General features: G+C 35.3%; 1 protein-coding gene across 1 annotated transcript in view; it reads right to left on the bottom strand.

Moving 5' to 3' along the window:
- LOC108522082 (cilia- and flagella-associated protein 47-like) overlaps positions 1-23,398 on the bottom strand; it is a gene marked incomplete at its 3' end in the record, with an annotated part of 75,298 nt that overhangs the window by 16,882 nt on the left and 35,018 nt on the right. Inside the window, 4 exon segments of the mRNA XM_017862187.1 lie at positions 16,083-16,275; positions 20,877-21,010; positions 22,044-22,076; positions 22,079-22,116. Of these exon segments, the coding sequence (XP_017717676.1) occupies positions 16,083-16,275; positions 20,877-21,010; positions 22,044-22,076; positions 22,079-22,116 (398 nt within the window).

Below are 23,398 nucleotides of genomic sequence, written 5' to 3' on the forward strand. Positions count from 1 at the left end.
CAAAAAAAAAAAAAAAAAAAAAAAAAAAAAAAAAAAAAAAAAAAAGACATAGAGTTCTTAAGGGCTTTCTTTTGACTTGCTTGTTTAGGCAAGCAGTGTTAAGTTGTTATCAAGTTAAATAATGGGTTGTAAGACAATATTTGCAAGCCTAATGGTAACTTCAAACCAAAAAACATGCAATGGATACACAAAAAATATAAAGCAAAACAATAAATCACAGAATCAGAGAAAATCACCCTCGCTAAAAGAAGACAGAAAGGAAAGAAAGAAGAAAGAGAAGATCAAAAAACAACCAGAAAACAATCAGAAAAATGGCAAAATTGATAACTACTTATCAATAATAATATTGAATGTAAATGAACTAAACTCTCCAATCAATACATACAGTGTGGCTGAATAGATAATAAAAAGCAATGCTCAATGATTTGATGATGAAAAGAAACACACTTCACCTATAAAGATGCACATAGACTAAAATTATAAAGGGGTGCAAAAAAATATTTCACACCAATGGAAACCAAAAATGAGCAGGAGTCCCTATACTTACATCAGACAAAATAGATTTCAAGACAAAAACTATCAGAAGAGACAAAGAAGTTCACTACATAATGATAAATTGGTCAATTCAGCAAGAGGCAAAAAAATTGCAAATATATATGCACCAAACACTGGAGCACCCAGATATGTAAAGCAGATGTTATTAGAGCTTAAGGGAGAGATATAACCCAATATAATAATAGCTGGAGACTTCAACACCCCACTTTCAACATTTGACAGCTCTTTCAGACAGAAAATCAACAAAGAAACATCAGACTTCATCAGCACTGTAGACAAAATGGACCTAATAGTTACAGAACATTTAATCTGAAGGCTACAGAATACACATTGTTTTCCTCAGCACATGGATCATTCTCAAAATAGACTATATGTTAAGGCATAAAAGTCTTAAAACTTTTTTAAAAATGAATCATATCAAGCATCTTCCCTGAACACAATGGAATAAAATGAGAAAGGAATAATGAGATAAATTTTGGAAACTATACAAATACATAGAAATTAAACAATATGTTTTCAATGACCAATGGATTAATGGAGAAATTACAAAGGAAATTGAAAACTTTCTTGAAACAAATTATAATGGAAACAACATACCAAGCCTATGGGATACATCAAAAACAGTAATAAGGGAGAATTTTATAGCTACAAGTGCCTGCCTTAAAAACAGGAAAATTTAAAATTAACAACCTAATGATGCATACTAAAAAACTAGAAAAGCAAGAGCAAAACAAGCCCAAAATTAGTAGAAAAAAAGAAATAATCAAGATCATAGCAGAAATAAATTCATTTAAAATGAAAACAATAAAACAAAAGATCAACAAAATAAAAAGCTGATGTGGACCGGGAGCAGTGACTCATGCCTGTAATCCCAGCACTTTGGGAGGCCGAGGCTGACAGATCATGAGGTCAGGAGATTGAGACCATCCTGGCTAACACGGTGAAACCCCATCTCCACTAAAAAAAAAAAAATTACCTGGGCATGGTGGCGGGCACCTGTAGTCTCAGCTACTCAGGAGGCTGAGGCAGGAGAATGGCATGAACCTGGGAGGCGGAGCTTGCAGTGAGCCGAGATCACGCCACTGCACTCCAGCCTGGGCGACAGAGCGAGACTCCATGCGAAAAAATAAATAAATAAATAAATAAAAATTTTTAAAAAGCTGATGTGTTGAAAAGGTAAACAAAATTGACAAATCTTTAGACAGACCATCTAAGAAAAAAAGAGAGAAGAAAGAAAGAAAGAAGAGATGAAAAGTAGACATTACAACTGATACTGCAACAACTAAAAGATCATTAGAAGCCACTATGAGCAACTATATGCCAATAAATTGGAAAATCTAGAAGAAATGGACAAATTCCTAGACACATATAACCTACCAACTTTGAACCGTAAAGATATCCAAAACTTAAACAGACTAATAACAAGTAACATGATTGAAGCCATAATAAAAAGTCTCCCAGTAATGAAAAGCCCAGAACCTGATGGATTCACTGCTGTATTCTACCAAACACTTAAAGAACTAATACCAATCCTATTTAAATTATTCTGAAAAACAGAGGAGGATGGAACAATTCCAAACTCATCCTACAAAGCCAGTATTACCCTGATACCAAAACCAGAGAAAGACACATCAAGAAAAGGAAACTACAGGCCAATAAATTTCATGAATATTGATGCAAAAATCTTCAACAAAATGCTAGCAAACTGAATTCAAGAATACATTAAAAACAGCATTAATCATGACCAAGGAGGATTTATCTCTGGGATGTAAGGATAGTTCAACATATGCAAATCAACAAATGTGATACATCATATCAACAGAATAAAGAATAAAAAACATATTATCATTTCAATTGATGCTGAAAAGCATTTGATAAAATTCAACATCTCTTATTAAAAACCCTCAAAAAGCTGAGTATTGAAGGAACATAACATAATAACAGCTACATATGACAAACCCGAAGCTAGCATCATACCGAATGGGGAATAACTGAAAGCCTTTCCTCTGATACATGGAACACAAGGATACTCACTTTTAGCACTGTCATTCAACAAAGTACTGTAAATCCTAGCTAAGGTAATCAGACAACAAAATAAAGTAATAAGCATCCAAATTGATAAAGAAAAGTCAAATTATCCGTGTTTGAAAATGATATGCTCTTACATTTGGAGAAACCTAGATTCCTCCAAAAAACCATTAGAATAAAAAACAAATTCAGTAAAGGTGAAGACTATAAAATCAACATGTACAAATCAGTAGCATTTCTACATGCCAATAGCAAACAATTTGAAGGAGAACTAAAAACAGTGATATCATTTACAACAGCCACAAATAAAATTAAATACTTAGGAATTTCATTAACTAAAGATGCAAAATGTCTCTATAATGAAAATGATAAAGCATTTTTGAAAGAAATTGAAGATGACATCAAAAAATGGAAAGATATCCCATGTTCCTGGATTGGGGAAATAAATATCTTTTAAATGTCCATACTGCCCAAAGCAAACTAAAGATTCCATGCAATCCTTATCAAAATATCAAGGGCATTCTCCAAATAAAAAGAAAAAACAATTCTAAAATTTAAATTCTAAAAAGATTCTACAAAGGTTTGAATAGGCATTTCTCAAAAGAAAGCATACAAATGGCAAACAGGCATATGAAAATGTGTTTAATATCATTGATCATCAGAGAAATGCAAATCAAAACTATGAGATATCATCTCACCCCAGTTAAAATGGCTTTTATCCAAAAGTCAGACTATAACAAATGCTGGCGAGGATGTGGAGAAAAGTGAATCCACCTACACTGTTGATGGGAACGTAAATTAGTACAATCACTACAGAGAACCGTTTGGAAGTTCCTTAAAACCCTAAATTTGAGCTACCATATGATCCAGCAATCCCACTGCTGGATACATACCCCAAAAGAAGGAAAACCAATACATCAAAGAGATATCTGCACTCCCATGTGTGTTTTAGCTCTGTTCACAATAGCCAAGATTTGGGAGCAAATTAAGTGTTCATCAAGAGATGAATGAATAAAGAAAATGCGATACATATACACAGTGGAGAACCATTCAGTCATAAAAAGAACGAAGTCTTGCGATTTACTAAAACACAGATGGAACTGGAGGTCATTATGTTAAGTGAAATAAGCCAGGCACAGAAAGACAGACTTTGCATGTTCTGTTATTTGTGGGAGCTGCAATCTGAAACAACTGAACTTATGAAACTATAGAGTATAAGGATGGTTACCAGAGACTAGGGAGAGTAGTGGAGGAGTGGGAGGGAAGTGGGGAGTGTTAATGAGTACAAAAATAGTTAGAAAAAATTAATAAGACCTAGTATTTACCAGCATAACAGGGTGACTATAGTCAAAAATAATATAGTTGTACATTTAGAAATAACTCTAAGAATATAATTGGATTGTTTGTAACACAATGGATAAATGCTTGAGGTGATGGATACCCCATTATGTAATTAACACATATTGCATGCCTGTATCAAAATATCTTATGTAACCCATAAATATATACACCTACTATGCACTCACAAAACTAAAATAAGAAAAGGCTAATTTAATGCTATTCCACACTGCTTTAAAATGTCTACTAAACAAAAAATTATGAACTAGCTAATCAGTTTATTCTCTGACTTATTCTTAGTATGCCCAACTGGCATCTCACCAAAACACCTAAGCTCTTTAACTATTATATATTTAAATGTATTTTAAGGAAATGTATATTGAAATTCGAACCACACTCAGCAATAAAAAGAATGAAATCATGTCCTTTGCAGCAACATGGATGGAACTGGAGGCCATTATGGTAAGTGAACTAACTTAGAAATAGAAACAGAAAACCAAATACCACGTGTTCTCGTTTGTGGTGGGAGCTAAACAATGGGTGCACATGGATATAAAGATAGAGATGATAGACACTGGAGACTCAAAAAGGGTTGAGAGTGGGAGGAGGTCAAGGACTGAAAAATTACCTATTGGATACAATGTTCACTATTTGGGTAATGAGCACACTAGAAGCCCAATCCCCACTGGTAGGCAATATATCCATGTCACAAAAATGCACGTGTACCCTCTGAATCTAAAATAAAATTAAATATAATTCAAAAAATAAAATGCAACAGTTGCAGTGTGAAAAAAATGTCTAACATACTACTTGGTCTATTTCAAAATAAATAACTTGATAAGAGAGAGAAAGGGAGAGAGAGAGGGACTGAGTAATTCAAACTATAAAGAACAGTTGAGAGTTCAGAGAGTTATTTGTATCTCCAGATGAAAAACTACAGATTTATGTCATATTAGATGCAGTTACTCTTATGAAATATCTGTGATGAATCAATTTTTGTGAGGAGAGATGTATTTTCAGTGCACAGGGATGCTATGGAAATGATTCTAGTAAAGGTAATAAACATTTCAATTTTATATATGTCAGCTATTTTCATATATAAATCCATTGTTGAAATATCAGCTTTTAAAAAAATCTAATTTTGTCCAAAATTGTATCCTATTCCTCCCTCCACACATAGGAAACTTCAAAAAAAATAAATGATAAAGTTCATAATGGTCATGCCACCCTCCAGTTTCGCCTGTCTAAATCTCTGGAAGGTCCTAGTGCTTGATTAGCATAGTACATATTACGCCAAATTTTAATACAATAACTTCTCATCACAGACACTATGGTGGTGCAGTACCTTGCCAAACAATATTGACTTGTTTGATTTTTATTATCCTCATAAATATTTTAACATTAGAAATAAAACTCTCTACAGATGTTTATTTGACAATAATGTTCCAAGTGTTGTGATAAATAATATGAGTAAACAGCCTACCATAGAGCCAAACACTTAGTAAATATTCAATATTTTTGTGATTATGATTTTTTATTTTTGCTAATAATAAACTAGAAAACCTCTGCAATAAAGGACTTAAATTCTTATGGGAGAGAGAAACAAGTAGAAACAAAAGTGAAAACCATACGGCAAACACTTTAATAAGCTTACATAAAGTATAAGACAAGGAAGATGTATCCCATCTAGTCTTGGCGAGATTGTGGGAAGGTTTCCTAGAAGAGCTGACATCTGTAATGAGACTTGAATTGTGAGGATAAAGAGACACTGAAAAGAGATTCCAGACAAAGCAAAAAGTATTATAAAATTTAAATGCAGAAAGAAGCAGACAGAGTCACCAGTAGGGGCCTCCTTGCACTCCAAAGCCAAGTTGCCTCCACCACCGGAGTGAACACCTGCATGAAGGCAGGAGCCCCAGCACCCCCTAGCACCCTAATGCAGCTGATGTGTATGAACCCCATTGTGCTGCTGTTGGCATGTACCAATCAGGAAGGATCTTGTTGCCACCACACTATGAAAGGCTTTGGCCGACACTACTCACCAGAGTGTAGTGACCAGCAGTCTGGGAGCACCTCATCCTCCACCCCCACCCAGTGCAGTCAATTCCTAAACTCGAGGAGCCAAAGAACAAAGTTAGGGCCTGACACATATTCCCCAGAGTTAGAGCACACAGTCTAGGAGTAGATAACTGAGTGCTGGCCTTCTAAAATCTTCCAGAAATGAAGACAGTCAGCGGAATCCACCTTATACCACAATCAAACCGTCAAGGTCATAAAATAAGATAACAGAAAAAAGAAAAAACACCCAAAGGTCAGCAACTCTAAAGGCTGAAGAAATATCAGCCCATGAAAATGAGGAAGAACCAGTCCAAGAACTCTGACAATTCAAAAAGCCAGAGTGCCTTTTTTCCCCAAACTACTGCATCACTTCTCAAGGATTATGAACCAGACTGAGTTGACTGAAATGACAGAAATAGAACTCAGAGATGGATAGGAATAATGATCATGGGGATGCAGGAGTATGTTGAAACACAATCCAAGGAAACTAGGGCTCATAATAAAATAATACAGGAGCTGACTGACAAAATAGCCAGTATAGAAAAGAATGCAATCGACCTCACAGAGCTTAAAAACACACTACAAAAATTTCATAATGCAGTCACAAGTATTAATAGCAGAATAGACAAAGCTGTAAAGAAAATCTCAGAGCTTGAAGACTGGCTTTCTGAAATAAGACAGTCAGACTTGGGAGGCCGAGGTGGGCAGATCACAAAGTCAGGAGATCGAGACCATACTAGCTAACACAATGAAACCCCGTCTCTACTAAAAATACAAAAAAATTAGCTGGGCATGGTGGTGGGCGCCTGTAGTCCCAGCTACCCAGGAGGCTGAGGCAGGAGAATGGTGTAAACCTGGGAAGTGGAGCTTGCAGTGAGACGAGATCATGCCACTGCATTCCCGCCTGGGCAACAGAGTAAGACTCCATTAAAAAAAAAAAAAAAAAAAAGACAGTCAGACAAGAATAGAGAAAAACAAATTAAAAGGAAGGAACAAAACATCCAAGAAAGATGGGGTTATATAAAAAGACCAAATCTATGATTCATTGGTGTCCCTGAAAGAGACAGGGAGAGTATAAACAACTTGGAAAACATATTTCAGGGTATCATCTATGAGAACTTCTCCAACCTAGCTAGAGAGGCCAACATTCAAATATAGGAAATGCAGAGAACTTACTGAAGTTCTTACTAAAGTACTTTACTGAAGGTACTTCACAAGAAGATAATCCACAAGACACATAATTATCAGATTCTCCAAGGTCAAAATGAAAGAAAAATTGTTAAAGGCAGCTAGAGAGAAAGGTCAGGTCACCTACAAAGGGAAGTCCATTACACTAACAACAGACATCTCAACAGAAACCCTACAGAATCCAGAAGAGATTGGGGGCCAATATTCAATATTCATAAACAGAAGAAATTCCAACCCAGGATTTCATACCTGGCCAAATTAAGCTTCATAAGCAAAGGAGAAATGAGATCCTATTCAGACAAGCAAATGTTAGAATTTGTTACCACGAGACCTGCCTTACAAGGGCTTCTGAAAGAAGCACTAAATATAGAAAGAAAAGACCATTACCGGCCATTACAAAAGCACCTGTAAGTGACACTATAAAGCAACCACACAAACAAGTCTGCATAATAACCAGCTAACATCATGATGACAGGATCAAAGCCACATGTATCAATACTAACCTTGAATTTAAGGGGGTTATATGCCCCAGTTAAAAGGCACAGAGTGGTAAGCTGGATAAAGAACAGAGACCCATTGGTATACTGTTGTCAAGAGACTCTTCTCATGCAATGGCACCCATAGTCTCAAAATGCACGGATGGAGAAAAATCTACCAAGCAAATGGAAAACAAAAATAAAAGTAGGGGTTGCAATCTACATCTCAGACAAAACCAAAGCAGATCAAAAAAGACAAGGAAGGGCATTACATGCTAGTAAAGGGTTCAATTCAACAAGAAAGCCTAACTATCCTAAATTAATATACACCCAATACAGGAGCACCTAGATTAATAAAGCAAGTCCTTAGAGACCTTCAAAAAGACAAATTCCCACACAATAATAGTGGGAGATGTTAACAACCTACTAATAGTATTAGACAGATCATCAAGGCAGAAAATTAACAAAGATATTCAGGACCTGAACTCAGCACTGGATCAAATGAACCTGACAGACATCTAGAGAACTATCCACCCAAAAGCAACAGGATATACATTCTTCTAATCACCACATGACACATACTCTAAAATCAATCACATAATTGGACACAAAACACGCTTCAGCAAATGCAAAATAGCTGAAATCATAACGACCACTTCTTGGGCCACAGAGTAATAAAATTAGAAATCAAGACTAAAAAATTCACTCAAAACCATATAATTACATGGAAATTGAATAACCCGATCCTGAATAACTTTGGGGTGAATAATGAAATTAAGGCAGAAATCAAGAAGTTCTTTGAAACTAATGAGAAAAAAGATACAACATACCAGAATCTCTGGGAAACATCTAAGGCAATGTTAAAAGGAAACTGTACAGCACTAAATGCCCACATGAAAAGTTAGAAACATCTCAATTTAACAACCTAACATGACAATTAAAAGTACTAGAGAGTCAAGAGCAAACAAACCCCAAAACTATCAGAAGACAAGAAATAACCAAAATCAGAACTGAACTGAAGGAAGGAGATTGAGGCACGAAAAACCACTCAAAAGATGAACAAATCCAGGAGTTGAGTTTGTGAAAAAAAAATGAAATAGACCATTAGCTAGAATAAGAAAGAAGACAATAGAGAAGATCTGAATAAGCACAATTAGAAATTACAAAGGGTACCAGTCACCCCATAGAAATACAAATAATTATCAGAGAATATTATGAGCATCTCTAAGCACATAAACTAGAAAATCTAGAATACATGGATAGATTCCTGGACACAGACACCCTCCAAAGACTGAGCTAGGAAGATATTGAATCCCTGAACAAACCAATAATGAGCTCCAAAACTGAATCAGAAATAAATTATCTACCAGCCATAAAAAGCCCAGGACCATATGGATTCACAGTCAAATTCTACCAGATGTACAAAGAAGAGCTGGTATCATTTCTACTGAACTTATTCCCCAAAATTGAGAAGGAAAGCCTCCTCCCTAACTCATTCTATGAGTCCAGCATCATCCTGATACCAGACCTGGCAGAGACACAACAACAAAAAAATGAAATCTTTAGGCCAATATCCTTGATGCACATCGGTGCAAGAATCCTCACCAAAATACTGGTAAACTGAATTCAGCAGCATGTCAAAAAGCTAATCTACCATGATCAAGTAGTCTTTATCCCTGCAAAATAAGGTTAATTCAATGTATGCAAATAAAATATGTGATTCATCACATAAACAGAACTAAAGAGAAAAGTGCATGATTATCTCAATAAATGCAGAAATGGCTTTCAATAAAACTCAACATCCCTTCATGTCAAAAACTCTCAATAAACTAGGTATTGAAGGAACATACCTCTAAATAATAAGAACTCTCTATATTAAACCCACAGCCAATATCATACTGAATGGGCAAAGATGGAAGCATTCCCTTTGAAAACCAGCACAAATCAAGGATGCCCTCTCACTAGTCCTATTCAACATAGTGTTGGAAGTCCTGGCCAGAGCAGTTGGGCAAGAGAAATAAATAAAGGATATCCAAATAAGAAGAAAGGAAGTCAAATATTTCCTGTTTCCAGACAACACGATTCCATATGTAAAAACTCCTTGGTCTCAACCCAAAAGCTCCTTATGCTGATAAACAACTTCAGCAAAGTCTCAAGATACAAAATGAATGTACAGAAAAATCACTAACATTCCTAAACACCAACAACAGTCAAGCAAGAGCCAAATCAGGAATGTAATCACATTCACAATTGCCACAAAAGTTATAAAACACCTAGGAATATCAAGGAAGGTGAAAGATCTCTACAAGGAGAATTAACAAAACACTGCTCAGAGAAATCAGAGATGATACCAACAAATGGAAGAATCATCCCATGCTCATGGATAGGAAGAATCAATATTGTTAAAATGGGCACATGGCCCACAGCAATTTATACATTCAATGCTATTTCTATAAAACTACTAATGACACTCTTCACAGAACTAGAAATAACTATTTTAAAATTCATATGGCACCAAAAAAGAGCCCAAATTGCCAGGGCAATCCTAAACAAAAAGAACATAGCTGGAGGCTTCACTGTATCCAACTTCAAACTATACAAAGCGGCTACAGTAACAAAAAGGGGATGACTGGTACAAAAACAGACACATAAACCAATGGAACACAACAGAGCTCAGACATAAGGTCGCACACCTACAACTATCTGATCTTTGACAAAATTGACAAAAACAAGCAATGGAGAAAGGACTCCCCATTCAATAAATAGTGACAGAATAACTGGCTAACCATATGCAGAAGATTGAAACTGGACCCCTTCCTTAAACTATATATAAAAATCAATCCAAATTGTATTAAAAAGTTAAATGTAAAACCTAAAAGTATAAAACCCTGGAGGACAACTTTGGCACTACCATTCTTCATGTAGAAATGAGAAAAGTTTTCATTACAAAGACACCAAAAGCAATTGCAACCAAAGAAAAAATTGACAAAAGGGATCTGTTTAAACAAGCAAGCTTTTGCACAGCAAAAGAAACTATCAACAGAGTAAACAGACAACCTACAGAATGGGAGAAAAGGTTTGCAATCTATGCACCTGACAAAGGTCAAATATAAGGAATATAAGGTCACCTATAAGGAACTTAAACAAATTTACAAGCCAAAAATAAACAATCCATTAACAAGTAGGCAAAGGACATAAACAGACACTTTTCAAAAGACATACATGCAGCCTAGAAGCATATGAATAAAAGCCTAACATCACTGACCATTAGAGAAATGCAAATAAAGACCACAGTGCAATACCATCTCACACCAGTCAGAATGGCTCTTACTAAAAAGTCAAAAAGTAGGCCAGGCACGGTGGCTCACACCTGTAATCCCAGCACTTTGGGAGGCTGAGGTGGGTGGATCACGAGGTCAGGAGATCAAGACCATCCTGGCCAACATGGTGAAACCCCGTCTCTACTAAAATACAAAAATTAGCTGGGCGTGGCGGCGCATGCCTGTAATCCCAGTTACTCAGGAGGCTGAGGCAGGAGAATTGCTTGAACCCGGGAGGTGGAGGTTGCAGTGAGCTGAGATCGCGCCACTGCACTCCAGCCTGGTGACAGAGCTAGATTCCATCTCAAAAAAATAAAAAATTAAAAAATAAAGTCAAAAAGTAACAGGGGCTGGAGAGGTTTCAGAGAAAAAGGTACACTTATAAACTGTCGCTGGGAGTGTAAATTAGTTCAACCATTGTGGAAGACAGTGTGGCCATTCCCCAAAGACCTAAAAATGGAACTACCATTCAACCAGGAAATCTCATTATTGCCTATATACCCAAGCAATATAATTTGTTCTATCATAAAGACACATGCAGGTATATACTCATTGCAGCACTGCTCGCAATAGCAAAGACATGCAATCAACCTACGTGCCCATCAACGGTAGACTGCATGAACGGTACATATACACCATGGAATAATATGCAGCCAGAAGAAAGAATGAGATCACGTCCCTTGCAGGAACTGGAGGCCATTATCCTTAGCAAACTAATGAAGGAACAAATATGGCATGTTCTCACTTTAAAGTGGGAGCTAAATGATGAGAACACATGGACACATAGAGGAGAACAGCAGATACTGGAGCCTACCGGAGGGTGGAGGTTGGGAGGAGGGAGAGCATCAGAAGAAATAACTAATAGGTACTAGGCTTAATACCTGGATGATGAAATAATCTATACAACAAACCCCTGTGACATGAGTTTACCTATATAACAAACCTGCACATGTACCCATGAACTTAAAATAAAAGTAAAAAAAAAAAAAAAAAAAAAAAAAAAAAAAAGGAAGCAGCAGCCATTCAACAGTTTACAGCACTGAAGTATAATGTGCAAAAGTGAATGTAGAGAGTTATGGCTATAAGGTATGGTAGACATTGAAGTAAATAAAATACCATTAAAGGATTTTAGGCAAGAGTCTGATGCTAAAATTTGTGTTTTATGAAGAACCAAGTATGGCTGTGTGAGCAACAAACAGATGGGCAAGTGGCAGGACTGGATGTGGTAAATATGAGAGGGTGACATTGATGGAAATGATATAAATTACAAGAGTGACAGGGGAGCTAGAAAAAAGTAGGTAGATTCAGAAGATAATTTGTGGGTGGAATCAAAATAAATTGCTGGTTGGTGATTAATTAGATGTAAGAAGGGGGGATGCCTAAATTTTTCACCAGTGAAATTTGAGGTGCTTATGGGACATTCTAATGAAGGTGTTCATAAGGGGTAAGATATACAGAACTAGAGGTGAGGAGGTAGGTCTAAGATAGATTTGGATCTGGGAGGCATTGGAAGAGTAACAAAACCACAAGAGGATCTAGATGGCCAAAATGTGGAGGTTTGGAGCAAAGGCAGAAGAAGGAAAATATCAATGTGATGAAGGAAAGAGGCCTTGAACAGAGAATGCTAAGGAGGGTCTTGAGAGCCACAAAGAAAACCAAAATGTTTTAGCTAGCATACAAGGGTGAGACAGGAAATCTGAGGAAAGATGGTGTATGTATATCAGAGAGTAGAGGAAATGCCTCCCTTTGAATGTGAACAACTCTAATGCTCAAAAAGCTTGTAAATTTTAAGCAGAAGCCACAGTGAGCAGTATCTTCTGGAAACACTCATAGTTAAAATCTAAGTGTTTATTCCCTGAATGGTCAAGGGAAAAATAAATAAATAGAGATTGAAGGATAGGTGAAAGGCACATAAAGGAAGATAGTGAAAAGAAAAGAGAAATAAGAAAAAGGTAACATAGAAATAAGAATCCTAGGTAAACAGGAAGACTGAGGAAAGTAATTTGGGAAAAAGAAAGAATGTTATTTATATATTGTAATAAATGAAGGAAAATAGTAACAGAGGAGAAGAAAGAATGTATAAGATGAGCAGAACAAAGCCAAGACAAGAGTGCACATTAGCACATCAACACAAAATAAGTCTGTACACAATACTATTTACAGGTTAATTATATCCTCAAGGGAAAAAGTATAATATTTGATACAATAATAAGCTATTGGCTTGTCTCTGCTCCTGTCAGATGTTCAGCTTTTCAACTAGTTTTAAATACTTGAACATCTTTTCAACTTCTTTTGGCTTTATCTAGATAACCATCCATTTAGCCATTGATCTATTTAAGAGATATTTATTCAGCACCTTCAATGTGCTCACACAGTATTTAAAGCTTGGTGCGGAACTTACAGATATTCGCTATATTAATATTTTAGAAAACAGGAGTTGTATCTAACATTATTAAAGACTTGAAATTTAGATCAATGATTACCTAAAACACACAAATAATTTTACATAAATTGCAATGTACTGAAGTTTATGAATTTTCTGAAGGACTTTTATACTGTACAGTCATCAGAGCAATGGATTCAGATTTATTAGACATATTGCTTAATGAGTCTAACAATGAAATTGTTATTTTTTTGCTTTAAAAAATGTATTACTAAACTATTTTTAAATAGACAGTTTTTTAAAGCATTTTTAGGTTTGCAGCAAAATGAATCAGAAGTTACAGAGAGTTACCACACACACAATCCTCCCCCACCATCAACCTTTTGCACTGCAGTGGTGCATTTATTACAATTGATGGACCTACATTAACAAATCATTATCACCCAAAGTTCACAGTTTACATCAGGACCCACTCTTAATATTATACATTCTATGGGTTTTAACAAATGTATAATGACATGTATTCACAATTATAGTATCAAACAGAGTAGTTTCACTACCTTAAACGTCCTGTGTACACTACCTATTCATTACTCCTTCCCCACTAACCCCTAGTATCCACTGATCTTTTTCCTGTCTCTATGGTTTTACATTTTCCAGAAAGTCATATAGTTGAAACCACACAGTATGTAGCCTTTTCAAATTGGCTCCTTTTACCTAGTAATACATCTGTAAGTTTTCTCCATGTCTTTTCATGACTTGATAGCTCACTTCATTTTACTGCTGAATAATACATTGTTCTTTGATGGAGGGAGTTTACCTCTTTTTTGCCTTCTGCCATGTGAGGACATAGTGTTCCTCTTGTTTGGAGTGTGCATCGTCTAGGCACCATCTTGGAAACAGAGAGCAGCCCTTATCAGACATAGAACCTGCCTGTATCTTAATCTTGGATTTCTCAGCCTTTAGATCTGTGAGAGATAAATTTCTATTCTTTATAAATTTCCCAGTCTATGGTATTCTGTTATACCAGGACAAAGCTAAGACAGTATGTGTCTGTTATTTTGTTAGGCACAGTTCTAGGCTCTGGGAATAAATGAGACAAGATTGTTCCTTGGCTAATTAAGAAGGTCACATTCCTAATTAGCCACGGAACAATATTGTCTAATTTATTCAGAAGGTCACATTCTACTGGACGACACAGATGACAAACAAATACATTTATGTTTACAATTACATTTATATTTAAAAAGTGCTATTGAGAATAAAAATAGAGCAGGAAAGAGTAGGACTGAAGGATGTGCTGTTGTAGAGAAGATACTGATAAACCTTCTCAGATAAGGTGACATTTAATCAATGACTTGAATGAAAAGAGAAAGGAAACCATGAAGATATCTGGTAAAATAATGCTCTAGTCAAAGGGAACAGGAAGCACAAAGGCTTTGTAAAGGCATTGGACTCGGTGTGTTAAAAAACAGCAAAGAGGTAAATGCCTATTATATATTATTTGGAAAAAATGAAGCAAAATATTTGAATTAACTTGCATAGGCCACTGTGTTGGTAAAATTAGAACCATAATACTTTTATAACAAATTAACATGCTAATTTTTAATACATGCACATATTTTATGACACCCTGGTCAAAGTGTTACTCTACAATAATCAAACCAATTTTATGTGTTTTGTGTAGTTCACCTTAGCATTATTTATTTGTACTTTGTTTTTTGTATTTTAATGAGGCAAATACATTTTTATAAGATATAAATTTTGATATTTTCAGTATGTCAATTAGAAGGTAATACAGTACTCTACGTTTGCCGTTCTCAAATACCAACATATCGATATATCTTTTTCACTCTTGGTGTTTTCTTGAATGTTTTCTAAAATAACACCTTCAATTTAAGGGCAATCAGAATTCAAAGTCTCATTTTTAAACTGAACTCTTAATCTTCCCCTTACTTGTAAAGTTTGAATTAAATTCTGCACATTGGATATTAAAAAGTTATTTCATGTTAAAAAACAGTCTACTCTAAACACAACAGGTTTGTATGTACTTGGAAGAAAGGAGTTGAATTGAAGCTAAAGGAACAATGACCGTGCGTACTGTTCTTACTACTGTCTGTGAACACCAACATGTCTCAGCACCACACTATATAATTTACAAGAGGCTTATGACTCAGTTAAAAACAACTGCATTTTAAGGACAGTTCTGTTAGAATGCAAATTCATTTTAAACACAAGGATGTAAAATGTCTTTCTAATTTCATTGCGAAATGCCTAATATGACCTACCCTCCAAAGAATTCATGAAGCATTATCACTCTTAGTGATTTCCAACATGATCCTCATATGACATGTGAGATGTTTTCTAGAAGATTTTACTTTATCTCAACTAGTTATGTACTAAGTTTGAGCAGTGTCACCTATATATTTAATACTCTATACAGTTGAAAATGTCAGCAATGATTAAGGCTTTCATTTCTAGAGTTCCTCCATATGCTTTTAAAATCAGTTATTCTTCAAAATAAGTTAAAGAAGCATCTTTTATTATTTCCATTTTACATGTGGGGAAACATATCTTGAAGATGTTAAGGAGGCATCATTTTTGTAGAACAGAAAGTAAATGTTGGAGAGGGGTCTAGAATCCATGGATTCTGAGTGGATTATGTGTCCATGGCTCCTTCTCCATCATCACACTACAATTTGCAATAATTTGTTTAAAGAAAAAATCACTTCTCACCTTTGTGACAGTTTTTCCATATCACATGTCGAGTATTCTCATAATTTACATTCATCCAACTAAGCAAAATTCTTTCAGAATCAGAATATATGTTGCTGGATGCAAAACAAGGATTGACTTTTGCTGTATTTTGCACATAGTTGGGGGGCATATTATTGCTGCAGTATGGTACTACACGGGATAGAACAAAAACCTGAAATTGAGATAACTTTTATTAGATACAAATGGAAAGATAGCAAATAAAAATTTGAAGAGAAAATTTTAAAAAACATGACAGGAGATAAAGGTTAAATGGATTCAATTAGAAGTAAAAGAGTAGAACAGATGTGTCCCAATAATGCTCATTTTAAATGGACAACTTTTTGCTTCTGTGGTATTTAGTCTTTAAAGCACTACACTGTATAATTTACAAGAGGCTTATTGTACGTTTAAAACATAACTGCACTTAAGAACATTTCGGTTAGGAGGTAAATTCATTTAAAACACAAGGGTGTAGGATGCCTTTCTTATTTCCTTACCAGATGATGCAGCTTAGAAAAATAAGCCAAAGTAAAAGTAAGTTACCAAGTCAAAAATTATTTTCTTACATTTATTTAAGAGGCCTGTTTTAAGATGATAAAAGTGTACAAAATTTGTCATTTGACATATTGTTACCCTATAACTTAAAGTGTGGTATATTTACATCATATCACCATTCACTACATGTACACCCCATGTTTTATTAAGTAGCAATGCAACTGAATTTAAAAATAATTTTAGCAATACTAAGATGAAGTAAAGACCTCTGTGTCTGTCAGTAAAGCACTATGATACAGAGCTACTCAAAGTGACACTCTACTAACCACTGTCTACAAGTTCTAGACGAGATGAACAGTTTGTGATCTGCTACCTCACTATATACATCTCAAGAGTTTCCGAATGGAACATTGGTTCACATTAGAGTACACAGTGTAAGTTCAGCTCCTTGATTTATCCCAAACCTTTAATAGACAGTTTTCCAATGGTATGGGTATGAATACAACAATTTGAGTCATATGTGCTCTAAAGATACTCTTGATACCCTGCTCATATCTCCTTAGTTCCACCTTTACTTCTGAAGTTTGCTTATTATGAAAACCTGTAAGTCTCTGCTTGAGGGATTTTTTTTTTTTTCTTTCTGGCATATGAGAGCACACTCAGCTCACAGAGGGCAAGGCAGGAGTGCCAGAAAATAATGATCCCAGCAATGGCCCCTTACCAAAGACAGGGAATTGGTAGTTAATTACTCCAGATTCCTCACCAGTCAGTTGAGATAAATCTGAGACATGTTCTAAAATGTATCCTATTGGTTCCCAGTGGCACTGAGCTTCAGTTGTCCACAGTGAAACCTGATTGAAACCACAACTGTTACTGACTTCATTATATGATCTGCTTTAATTTCCTCCTCTACTACTGATGCTTCTTGGGAGCACTTCTGAAATAAACGATTTGCACTCAAAATACTTGTCTCAGCGTCTGCTTTTAGGGGACTCTAACCTGAGATAAGTACTCTTACAGTCAAGTACATGTTAATAGTAAATGGAAAAAAGTGCTCTCTTTCTAAGTAGTTCATAGTTGTGCCATGCAGTCTTTCAAATAACTACAGTATACAAATTATTAAAATACATATGAGCATCCAAAACTGTTCTTTTCTTTGCCACTATAAGAAGTACTTTAAAATGTGATTTAAAAAAATCCATTTCTGAATGCTAGCTATTTATCTAGCATATGTGAATTGCATCATTTTAGCATTTTGTATAGAAGTTTAATGGAACTGCCTTCTTTCTTTCTGGCAGTTTTGTGGTCTAGAAGTAGTACATTTCAAATCTCACGTATTATAAAAATGCAATTTAAAGCCTTTGAAAAGGACCCCCATCAATTTCTGTTTATTTCTGGGAAATACCAAATGATAAATTACTTGAGTACAGCTGATGAGATATATGTTTGCGACTAATGACCTGAACTGGCTCAGGATTCATCTGTCATCTGTCACTTCTACTCTGCAAATAAGACAAGATCTGCAAGTGACCCTTGACTAAAAATACAGATTTAATGATGGACCCATACGGAGCACGGTTGTAACCTTCAGTATTGGAAGAGGCATTACACTGAGTGCTTAATTCTACAGCAGTGTTTCTGAAATTACCGGTGGTAAAAAACTTATTAATTTTCTCTTTACCACAGAATGACAGTTTTGTAAAATACTCTGAAAATAAATTGCTAGAAAAATAAAATGAAGAATTAAAATGCACACACAGTACAAGACTCCATCACTTGCAAATCCAAATACACCTGGGGCAGTAAGTGTTACTATTGATCCATTGACATGCAAACCACACCAAGCATGAGTTGAAGGAATGGAGTAAGAATTACAGAATGTGTTGTAACACATTCTCACAATGCAAGAATGTGTTGTGAGCTGTGCCAGCTAAGATGAAATTTGGGTAAATCATATTTCGTGATCCATATTCAGGAAATTCTTTCATGCCCTCAGAAAACATTGTTTCAAATTATTTTTCATTTTTGTTAAAGATTTTATACAAGAAATGTAATAGCACCCTTTAAAGTCAATACATTGGCCACAAAATAGAACATAGTCCTGGGCTATCCCACTAAGTCACTATGGGACATTTAAAATACTTCAAAACAACAATGACAAAACTACTACTAATAGTATACACTTACATATATTGAGTGCTATCCTACCCCTATCATATGCCCTTTCAGGTTCACATGAACTTTGCTATTATATTTGGCTTATTGTTTATTAATGACTTTTTAAATTATGTTTTCTTTTAACCCATTGGCTTAGAAAACATAATTTTCATTTTACTTGTCCATAAAATCTCTGGATTTTGAGACTAACGAGATATTTGGATTTGTTCTGAAGAATCCTCTTGACTAGGCTTATGTTGACCCAAAGAAAAGAATCAATTGCCAGTTTATGTATGATCTTTCCTTTAGATTTAGAGATGCCTAATGGTTTAATGCTTATTTGGAGTCTCTTTAAAGCTCGTTAGCTAAAGAAATGTATAGCAATACATTTATAGGACATTGAAGTTACTTGAGAATCCAGATGAGGATAGTGTACCAGATCAAGCACTCATACCTCATTGTCAGTGTTTTGTATTGAGTAATGAGAAATTGCTCATTACTCTGAGGTTGCCGCAGGACTAGAAAGTTGAAAAGATTTCTCAGACTTGAAGGTTTTCCTGTATTGAAATGGCGCTTGCCCACCATATTCCACTTCTTGTAACCACTTCTGACATGAGTGTGAAGTGAGTGGGACACTGGAAGCTATGCTTTGAGTCTCAAGCTCTTGGGTTCACTGTTGGTGTGCATTCTGTGTTATAACTATCTTTTGTACTTCCTTAAAACTAAGTTAACATGTTGCTATGTAAAATCTACTGTGTTTCACAGTTTTGATTATCAAACCAAACCCAAGACCATGCTTCTGGTGAAACAGAGTAGGCCCTATATGGCTAACAGTGCAAAAAATCATATTTCCAGCATTAACAACCAGTCACCAAATGAAATGAATTTTCCCACAAGAATTCTCTTCTTACATTCAGTAAGAAAGATAGTTCAGGTTGATGGTGAAAAAGAGGAGGACAGGAGGAGCAAGTCGGGAATTACGCAGAAGAAGGAACTCTCCAGAGGGAGATCTGGGTGGCTGACTCCAAAGGAGACTTCCGACTGCCAGGTGGCAGCATGAACGCTTTGGACTCCTGGGCCGCAGCAGAGAACAACAAGGAAGAAATAAGCATTACCTGCATCAAATTGTTGCATATGGCCAAATTCATGTGATCTTGAAAGAAAGCGTGTGTGCCTGTGAGCCTCAGTTTCTTCATTGCTAAACTGATGATTTCAGTTGTGAGGAATTAATATTAAAAAATTTATTGACAGGGTCTTACACATACTACTCACTATTCAGATCTTAATTTTGCCCTTTCGTTTGAGTCGCTAATTCCTTATTCTACTCAATTCCTCCTTTGTTCTAACTCTCAGTCTTACAGCTCACCCATCTGGGGTTGCAAAGTGTGAAGACAGAACAAAAGCCTCCACTGGTCCTCGTGGACAAGACCTATAGTGCTATATTTGAAAACCTAGGGAATTATTCATGGACTGAAACCAGGACTTGTTTATGCAATAAGGGTATAGAGTATAGAGGTATAATTTATGCTATGTTAATCTACCCACAAATGCAATTTGGCAGAGTGTAAGTTCGAGAATTTCATAAAAACCTGCTTTTGCCTACAGTTCTATGAATCTTAGTGAATATAATTTTATAGCAAGAGACTACTGTGTATTAGATGTAGAGACAATAATTTTCACCAGTACTCATTCGTTAATTCTCCCTTTTAGTACTAGAATATTCCTGTAGCTACTCATTCCAGAGAGTGTATTTCTCAACTTTTTTTGCAGTTAGATGTGACTATGTGACTGAATTCTGCCTAATGGAATCTGAAATGAAAAAGACATATTTTTTCAGGTCACATCCTTAAAAGGTAACTCCTTGCCTCCAGTACTCCTTTACCTGCTCTTCCTTCTTCAGAGAAATCAGACCCATAAATGAAAGTACCGAGGAGGAAAGAGATACTCCAGAAGCTTTGACCCTCTCATATCTCAGCAGTTCCATGAGAAAGCAATAAAAAAAAATCTCTCATTTAAGGCACTGTGGTTTTGAATCTTTCATAGCAGCATTGTCTATACTTTAAGTAATATATGATTTATATTAATCAACAGAGAAGCAGCAAGCAATAGTGGAAATATTACCTTGTATGTCTGTAGAAATACATCTGTCCATGCCCGTTTACTCCAGGTTTCAAATTTAGACATTTCTATAACAATAGAACATTTTTTCTTAGGTGTACAGGAACTCTCGGGCATCGTATTAGTGGAAGACTTTAAGAAATAAAATAGTACAACATTAATTAAAATTTAAGGCAAATTTAGCATACGAGTTATTTTTTTTTTTTTCAAAACATGTGAATGCCTTTTCTGTACTTTAATCAAGAGCTCTAATTCCCCATGTGCCAATAATATAAAATATCACAGGTAACTTTATGGAGCACACAGTTTCTTATTTAGGTCATAGATTTATTCATTCAATGCACCTACTAGATCATTCTGCAGAATAAGTGGCCCAACAAGATACGAAGTTACTCTGATTGCTGAGCCAAGAAAGAATCACATCCTTTGGATAAGGCAACAGGACCTCAGCATAGTGCCAAAGAACAGGCAGGCACCTGGTTCTCTACTCATATCACATGGCAAGCATAGTGAAGAGTTCTACAACCATAGTTGCCTCAAACCTGCAGACTCCTCAAAGACCACTCCCCTCTCAATAGGTTTCCACAAAGTGAACTATATATTATGGCAAAACTATGTATTACTTGCTTCATTTCTATTTTCCCCTGAAAATGAAGAAGAAAAGTGGCACATGGTGGTGAAATAAAACCAGTCTTTTATTTGGATATATATTCTAGAATATAATTTAGAATTATATTCTAATTTAGAATATAATTTAGAATTATATTTCTAATTTAGAATATAATTTAGAATTATATCTAATTAGAATATAATTAGAATTATATTCTTAATTTAGAATATAAAACATATATTCTAAAAGTTTAAGAATAAATTATACATAACCCCCACCTTAGTCTTCATTTATAATTCTCCAAGTAGTAATTATTTAATATATTTAAGAAAGCCAGTGTAACATTTTTGCATAGGAACGCTCCATAGAGGATTTTTAGACAAAATGTACAAAAACATTTTATGGGTTGTCCAAAAATTAGGATCCTAAAATTGGTATGTTTATATAAAACTCAGGACTCTGAAACAGGATATTCTTAACATAGGCCATAAACCGTACATACAATAATTAACTGTGTGGCTTGTATCCAAGAAATTATATTTTTTACCAAAGGCGCGGCGCGCGGATCCACCTTTTATAATCTGGTTCAAGCAAAATTCTGGCAGGACATGTGAAATACATCCTCCTTGAGCACTAAAATTAAAAAAGAAAACTCAAATTATAATATAATATACATGTTCTATATATGATTTGCATTGACCATGAGTTAAATATTTCGATAGTCACATTTTTATATATGCTACATTTTATTTTCAAATTTAAAAGTTATATAATTAGCCAGAGGTGGCAGTGGCTACCGAGTGAAACTTCTCTGCCTTTGGAAAGGGGAGGGAAGAGTGAAAAGAAAGTGTCCTATGGTTTGCGTGCCAGCTCAGCCACAGTGCAATATAACATGGGGTGGAATTCTAGTTTTTTTTAACTCTAGTCCCTTGCTCTGAACAGTACTTCTGGAACTACCTGCGGTCTGGGGGAACTCTAAGCCATAAAGGAAAGATATAGGTCTGGCTGGTTTTGCCAACTGCGAATTGTGACTCATCAATGCCCAAATACAAATACACATTTAAAAGAATCAAGATGATCCAGGAAAACATGACCTCACCAAACAAACTAAATAAGGCACCAAGGACCATTCCTGGAAAAACAGAGATATGTGACCTTACAGAGACAGAATTCAAGATACTTGTGTTGAGGAAACTCAAAGAAATTCAAGATAACGTGGAGAAGGAATTCAGAATTCTATCAGATAAGTTTAACAAAGAGATTAAAATAATTTAAAAGAATCAAGTAGAAATTCTGGAGTTGAAAAATGCAATTGGCATACCAAAGAATGGATCAGTCTTTTAATAGAAGAATTGATTAAGCAGAAGAAACAGTAGGCTTGAAGACAGTCTATTTAAAAATAGATAGAGGACACAAAAAAAGAAAGAATAAAAACAATGAAGTACACCGACATGATCTAGAGGATGGCTGCAAAAGGGCCAACCTAAGAGTCAGTGGCCTTACAGAGGACGTAGAGAAAGAGATGGTGGAAGAGAGTTTATTTAAAAGATAATAGCAGAGAACTTCCCAAACCTAGAGAAATATATCAATATCCCAAATAAATATCCAAACATCCAATATCCAAATGAATTTTAGAACACCAAGCAGAGTTAACTCACAGAAGACTACTTCAAGGCATTTAATAATAAAACTCCCAAAGAAGGCTATCTTAACACATTAAACAACCAGTCTCCCAAAGATCAAAAATTTTAAGAAATGATCCTAAAGGCAGCAAGAGAAAAGAAATAAATAACATATAATGGACTTCTGATATGTCTGGCAGTAGACTTTTTAGTGGAAACATTACAGGCCAGGAGAGAGTGATATGACATATTTAAAGTGCTGAAGAAAAACAACTACAACAACAAAAAACACT

Source organism: Rhinopithecus bieti, unplaced genomic scaffold (genome assembly GCF_001698545.2).
Source record: "Rhinopithecus bieti isolate Rb0 unplaced genomic scaffold, ASM169854v2 scaffold_64303, whole genome shotgun sequence".
Taxonomy (NCBI): domain Eukaryota; kingdom Metazoa; phylum Chordata; class Mammalia; order Primates; family Cercopithecidae; genus Rhinopithecus; species Rhinopithecus bieti.